Below are 7401 nucleotides of genomic sequence, written 5' to 3'. Positions count from 1 at the left end.
TCAAGACTTGAATCTGTGCTGCCGTGAATCAGGATGATGGGGCTTGCTGATGGATGGCAAAACTTCTCCTTCTCCGCATCAGATATCAATTTGGCTCGTCTATTCCCCTCCTACGTGGGGTTGATATCTTTTGATGCTCATGTGTGAGCGATCTTGTTAGTGGATTAAGCTAGACAGTGCAGTGGCTTGGATGTAATGACTTGGGATGAATAGTGCCGTCGGATTTTCACCCCACAGTGAGTAATCTCGATGGCGATTGCTCACAGTGGGTTTCTCGGCGATGCTTGAACCCGCTTTCCTCTTTCCCGCCTCATTCTCTGAACATTGGTGTATTTTTGTTATGTCACAGTAATGAAAAGGAGTAAGGCCCGGTTCAAAAAAAAGTCTTGAACTTAAGACTTTAGGCTCCGATACCATATTAAGCTTCATGCACTGGGCAATGCAATCAAAAGTCCGAACTGGCGAAAAAGACTAGGCAATCCACATATACACTTCAACAATAGTCCTTTATACAGACTTGTGACTTTCTCTCGTTTTCCTCCCCTAATCATAGGCGGTTAGGGAAAACTCTCCCCTCCAGATTTTATCGGGGAGCCCGTGGATTCGCCAGTGATGTTAAGATTTCTCGTCATGTGGCGAGAGTTGGTGTCAGGTTCTTCAGATTATTGAAGGGTTCGAAGACGACAACCGTGGCTCTAGGACGCCGATCCTTAGGGCACGTGCACGAAGATTTCCCGGCTGTCATCGACAAGGTCAAGTCGGCTCCGGTAGAGAAGCGGCGATAGCGGCGCGTCGGCGGTTCGGCCTATCGGCATTAGTGGTTATTCGGTGGTATGTTTGAGATGCTTTGTACTTCGACTGACTTTGATAATAGATCTGGATTATTTTTGAAAAAAAAGGAAAAGCAGGATCACGCGCACACGCACATGAATAAACAAACAAACAAAGAAAGAAAGCTGCAATAAATCGCGATCGCAAAGGCATCTGTGAGTGACTCGGAGAGTAATTATTTAAGCCACCGGACCGAACGGCGCACGCACTGTGTGTCCCTTCCCGGAAGAATTCCCCAATTAAAAGATCTCTCTCTCTCTCTCTCTCTCGTCACATCCACCTCACTCCCTCGCTTCCTGCTGCCATTCCGCGGCCGGACATGTCGTCGTCGGGGGCCGGCGAGGAGGGCGCCGCCGCGCCGCAGGGGCCGCTGCCCGTGGAGCACCGCAAGGGCGCCAACGGGCTCGACAAGGTCGTCCTCCGCGAGGCCCGGCGCATCTCCGCCGAGGTAAGATATTGCTGGGCGCAACGCACCTTGTCTCCCTCTTTGAGTTCCAACCGGTAGGCGTTCCGGCGGCCAGATCTCGGTGCAGATCCGTGCCGCCTGCCATGGGGCCGGATGGTATGGGCAGCCTCTGCAATTGCTGCTCCGATCCCGGCCATTTTCCGGCAGAAGTGTTATCGTAGCGGATTTTCCTATGCGAGGTGGGACTCGCTCGATCGCGTGGAGCCAGTGAGGAACTGATCTTGGGGTGGAGATGATTGTTCTGACCCTTATTTTTTTGAAAGAAAAAAAAACCACTGTACGCTGTCGATGGTTGATATGACCCAAGTCTGAGCCCGTTGCGTTCACTGTTAGGACCTTGCATCAGTAAACGCCTGTAGTTATTAATGATGATCGAGAAATCAACGACATGATCAAAAGATGTCCACTGTGATCTGTATAATGGAGTTTCTGTAATTCCTGAATGCAAAGCTTTAATATGCTAATTGGTGTGATCTATGTGCTCGTGCCTCCGAGAGAGTCATCAAAGGAGTCTCCAAGATAGTTGCTCGCTTAACTAGCTGTTAGGACGGTGGAATGATGTGAAGCACAGCATATGCCTTTATAGGTTAGGACTCGTCGATCGAACATATTGATTTTCTGTTGTTTGGTACTTCAGTTTATCGTATCGTTATATAAGATTCTCCAAACCTGCAATCTTGTACCCATAGAAGTGAAGGGTGATGTTATCAAGCAAACCGGTCAGATAATAATAAAAAAATCCGAGCCTCTTCCGATCTACCTCCTGTTGCTTACTTTATCACTCAGTTATCCAGACATCGATGATGAATAGTATGCCAGCTATTTGGGCTTCTACCATGATGTTAGTTTCTGCTGCAATTCATGGAGAAGGCCATGAGGTCAGCACTGGTGGATAGGTAAAATTGCCAGGTGAGAATTTGAGCTGTACAGAGATGATGGGTGGTGAGCTAGCGGTCATTTCTGATGTTGTTCCGAGTGATTTTTAAGTTTGTGACCCTACTGCGATGGTTATTATTCCACCTGTCATTTAGAAGTTACCCGAATCATGATTTTCCTAATGTCCGGACATGCTTCTATTGAGATGCACTAGATAGATCAGCCCATATTTTTTTTGGCATATCAAATGTATACAAAGAAGACGAATGGGCTAAGTAACGACAGGCGTATATGTTTTATTGCTGTTCCACAAGGCTTGGCTATTGGAAGTTCAACACTCAGATCACTATAGTTGGACACGTTGTTTTTTGTTCTTTGGGATATTCGGAATGCTTTTGCAACAAAAAATAGGTATTTCTTCATGGCATAATTATTAGTCAGCAGTATGAATATTCCACTTGATGGACATCTGATAGTAATAGAAATGACACTAATATAGAACAACAAGCGCTTACTATAAATTATCTGCCCACTTGTTTGTGCATTCCAGAGTCCTATTTGCTACAGGATGAACCTGGATTTCATGACTGTCGAAATAGACCAAAAAACTGTGTAGTCGTTACAAATTTTGACAGAAACAAACAGCAACTACCCATCCAAAATAGGCGTTGAGCTCCAAACCTCAAAAGCAGATACAAAACGAATTTGACTTGAGAAGTTCTGACCACCTTTTGGGAGCTTTTTTTAGTTAACCTCTTACAAACAAATAGCTATTTACTTATTTAGTCCTATATGTGTTATTTCTGCCAGGTGTACCTGTATGGTGGCCATGTAACATCATGGAAAGATGAGCATGGGGAGGAGCTGCTTTTCGTTAGTAATAAGGTGCCATTGTTTTCCTTAAGTACAAAATATGTCAGTGCTTTTAAAATATTATCTCAGCATTGTTTCGATTATCAATCATGTCTAAGTCCTGACTTGAATTGATTATCATTCAGAACTTTATAACATATAAATACATACCTATTCTGAAAGCTAGTTCAGTACTTATCCGTTCGATGCTTGGGCAAAAATATGTGCTGTCAATAGCAAGTTTTATCTTGAGTTATGGTTGACATTTCAGTGCAGTAAGTCAAATAATCTTTACATAATTTTCATTACCATCTATCTCATATATGCCATAATGATGTGGCGATGGCGGTATTCCAAAATAAGCATTTCCCTGGTGCTCATTTTTCCTTGTCAACATCAAAATATATGTGGATCTGAATTTTACTGGAATCTTGATCCCACACCTTCTTGATTGCCTAATATTTGCTTGACTGATTTGATTGTTCTGTCAGGCTATTTTCAAACCTCCAAAAGCTATACGTGGAGGTATACCAATCTGCTTTCCTCAGGTATGAGAGTTTTGTTTTCTGAACCTGTTTTTTACTCTTTTGCTTCATTAATTCCTTCTGTTTTGTCTGATTTTATTTTTGCTAAGTACTTCCCCGTTCTAGTTTTCCAACTTCGGACAGCTGGAAGCTCATGGATTTGCAAGGAACAAGATCTGGAGTGTTGACACTGATCCACCACCATTTCCAGTACCAATCTCTAGTAGAGCTTACATCGATTTAATCCTTAAACCTACTGATGAAGACTTAAAGATCTGGCCACATAGGTGGGCATCCTAAATAACTACATACTTATAGTGGATTCGTGCTATTGTAGAAACTGGGCATATTTTTTTCGTTATAATCTGTGTGTTCAAATGGATCCATAAGAGCAATTCTTTCGTTGCAGTTTTGAGTACCGTCTGAGGGTTGCACTTGGACCTGGTGGAGATCTGATGCTGACTTCACGTATAAGGAATACGAATGCAGATGGAAAGCCATTCTCTTTTACCTTTGCATATCACACGTACTTCTCAATTTCTGATATAAGGTATGTTTTTCAGCTCACTATCATAATGAAAAAACAATATCAAGAGTTTGAAGTGATCTCGTAACAGAAGCAGAATACTTAATCCCCACTCCTAAGTTTGTTTGTCCCAAATCTAAACATTCCAAAATTTCCACATCTGTTAACTGCCTCATTTTTATACTAGTTCTTTTTCTCTCGTCATAATTCCATTCTAATATTTCAGTGAGATACGAGTAGAAGGCCTGGAAACTCTGGATTACCTAGACAACTTACAAGATAGGGCCCGCTTCACTGAACAAGGCGATGCTATTGTTTTTGAATCTGAGGTGCGTTACCACATTTGAATCATATTACCATTTTTTTTATTTTTCTTTGCACCCCACTTTCTAACTCAAGCATCTGTAAAATTCACAGTTGGACAGAATATATCTGGGCACGCCGTCAAAAATTGCCATTATTGATCATGAGAAAAAAAGAACATTTGTTGTGAGGAAAGGAGGACTTCCGGATGCTGGTATGGTGAACTCTTACATTTGTTTGCTCAGAACTGTAATAAATTATTGCATTATAATCGTTGAAAAATGATTTTAAAGAGTTTCTTCTTGGTTATAGTTGTTTGGAACCCATGGGACAAAAAAGCTAAGGCAATGGCAGATTTTGGGGATGACGAATATAAACGCATGGTATGTGTGGAAGCAGCTGCTATAGAAAAGGCGATTACTCTGAAGCCTGGCGAGGAGTGGACTGGAAAATTGGAACTATCTGCAGTTCCGTCTAGTTATTACAGTGGTCAATTGGACCCAGATCGTGTTATTCAGGATTCAGTTGTTCCGGAGGATTCAGTCAGCTAGCCCTTAGTCAAGTTCTGTGCAGGTAACATTTATACTAGTAATATAGCCATGTATGTAAGTTGTGAACATAGTATACTCATGCAGAGAACATATAATACCATCCATACTCCATATTCTATTGGAGCTAGTCTTTTCATTGAATGTAGTCACTCGCATACAAAGTTTTTTCGCGAACGACACAGGAGAGCTGCATGTCATTATCATTAAAAAGGAATAAAAAAATACAAGGAGGGGCCAGCAGGCCAACTCCCAGAGATGTCTAATTACGGGCTCGTCATGAACAAAAGAAACTCAACCTCAACCAAACACACCCTGATCCAAGTGTCAGGGAGGGCTTCACACACTAATTTCTTGTACAATGGGCTCCAAATTATACATAGAAGTGCTTAAGTCCTTAGCTGGAACATAATGTGTTTTTAGACAGAATTAAGTCCATACGAGAAAGATGTTAGGTAATGTGTTGAGGTTAAGTAGTGGGCGTCCTGATCTCTAGACCAGATCAAGTGCTGGAACTTAGGCCGGATACTAGGTGATGTGTATATCTGGTAATGTGGTGGAGTATTTATTGGGATAGTGATTTCTGGACCATCTGAAGTGTTTGAACTTGGGAGTGGCCGATTAACATATAAAATTTCTCGCTAAGAATTGTGACCACAAACAGACTTGTTTTGATGGCTTGGTTAAGAACTTGACATGGTATGCATAACCTGTCTTTTCATATTTGGAAATCAGGATTCGATGGAGGCTAATATAAAGTTAATAGAATTTACTGGCAAAGTGGCAACCACATTGTGGAAACCTTTTATTTTGAGAACTTCAATTGCAAAAGGCTAGCTTGCTTGCATGTTTCATTTTGTTCCTTTTTTAGTTGCGAGTATCAAGATGCCGTGAACTGTGAACTTCCTGTCATGTACATATATGTTCCAAGCCAATAATTGTTTTGCATCTGTTCTCATTAATAATTCCTTGTGTATGATTCATATTGACATGTTTCCTGCGTTGCAGGTAGACTATTAATATCATATGCACAAGGGAAATGGCAGCCACGAGTGTCCAAACATTTCTTCCATTCTATTCAAATCTTTGTTATTTTCAGCGTACCGACCGGAACAGAGCGAAAATCTCAACACTGGTTTCTGTTTCGGGATCCACATGACATAAAGGGACAAATCAGTGTTTGTGCCCTGCATAGGGATGATCGAAGAAACATCTTAGATGGGTTGTAAAATAAATTTATAACTGTATTTTCTTTATCAGTTTCTTTTATTCCCAGATGAGTAAGTTTCATAGTGTGGCCAAAAGGCGAAGACGATGTTGAACCACCTTTCAGATAAACACACATGATGTGTAAACATGCCAAGGTTTTGAGCTGCATGGCTTGTTGGTGGTTGCGGAACCATGCTTATTTTGGATGCAATGTGCCTGCGCTGTGCAATTATGCACCATTGGGTAGTTATTTGTGTTTTTGGGTCCCTGAGTAAAGCTGTTATTTTTGGTGAATCAGTTATGCAATCTAAGCAACACATGTTGGGTTTTCGAATTTGTTAGCCTAAAAGGTTTCAGTTTTGTTTGGGCATTTTAGTTAGCATGCTTAGAAGAAGTTGATCTAACGTATAGCCAAGCATGATTAGCTTAGAAGAAATTTATACTGAATGCTTAGAAGAGATTTCTTTGCTGGTGCATAAACTGAAATGGTTAGCTTGCACAGGTGGAATGATTATGATCGACTGATTTGGTTGTGAGCTAGTTTGAAATAAAATGTGGGGGATGCATTTGTTTTATACTGATGGAGCCATATGTATGAAAATGTTTGTCGTGTATGCACTGACGCATGGATTAGACAGTGAGAACTTTCTGTGCACTAAAAATGGGTTGGTAAAAATACGGTTGTATGAGAGAGGCCCATCACTTCGGCCTATGAGGCCCAAACCCACTTATACCAAGTGACCTAGAAGGAGAGCACGAGTGAGTCTGCCCACATAAAGCTGCGGCTATCGGCGAGAGGTTAGTCTCCACGCCTACTTGGTATCAGAGGGTGGGGCGTGAGGACGTGAGAGCATCTCCAGCCGTTGAGCCTCCCAGGAGGCATTTTTTCCTCCGCTTGGGGGGCTGCCGGCGAAAATTTAGGCCCGGGGATGAAAAATTTCCCAGCCGTGTCCACCCCCAAGCATCCAAGCTGTCGCCGTCGCCGTCGAAGAGGTGGCGCCGTTGGCACGCACGGGCGCCGGGTTGGCCGCTGCTCCCCTCCTCGAACGCGTCGAGCGCCGCGGCCGTGGAGGGTTGGGCAGCCGAGAAGGGGGTCGGCGAGCGCGTCGTGGCACCACTCGGGCGAGAAGCAGAGGGAAACCTCGCGGGCGCGCTTGGCGGCGAGCTGCCGGAACCAAGCCTCGGCCACGGGGACACGGCTGCGGAAGGAGGTCCGGGAGAGGCGGAAGAGCGCGACGGGGGCGGGGTGGGAGAGTGGGAGACTAG

At 43.3% G+C, this 7401-nt stretch overlaps 1 protein-coding gene across 2 annotated transcripts; it reads left to right on the top strand.

The window, feature by feature from the left end:
- Positions 1 to 997: 997 nt before the first annotated feature.
- Positions 998 to 6381, top strand: LOC109777736 (putative glucose-6-phosphate 1-epimerase). 2 transcript variants are annotated; one of them, XM_020336301.4, is made up of 9 exons: positions 998 to 1279; positions 2984 to 3058; positions 3517 to 3573; positions 3676 to 3836; positions 3959 to 4099; positions 4302 to 4404; positions 4493 to 4592; positions 4691 to 4951; positions 5935 to 6381. In XM_020336301.4, exons 1-8 carry the CDS (start codon positions 1151 to 1153, stop codon positions 4927 to 4929), a joined length of 1005 nt encoding a protein of 334 aa, XP_020191890.1. In that variant the 5' UTR covers positions 998 to 1150; the 3' UTR covers positions 4930 to 4951; positions 5935 to 6381. The 2 variants fall into 2 exon arrangements, with proteins under 2 accessions (XP_020191890.1, XP_073365220.1); XM_073509119.1 differs by having other exon boundaries at positions 1042 to 1838; positions 1889 to 3058.
- The last annotated feature ends 1020 nt before the right edge of the window (positions 6382 to 7401 follow it).

Source organism: Aegilops tauschii, chromosome 2 (assembly GCF_002575655.3).
Source record: "Aegilops tauschii subsp. strangulata cultivar AL8/78 chromosome 2, Aet v6.0, whole genome shotgun sequence".
In the NCBI taxonomy this organism is placed as follows: Eukaryota; Viridiplantae; Streptophyta; class Magnoliopsida; order Poales; family Poaceae; genus Aegilops; species Aegilops tauschii.
Note: the sequence above shows the minus strand (reverse complement) of the source record. Positions and strands in the feature narration are given on the sequence as shown.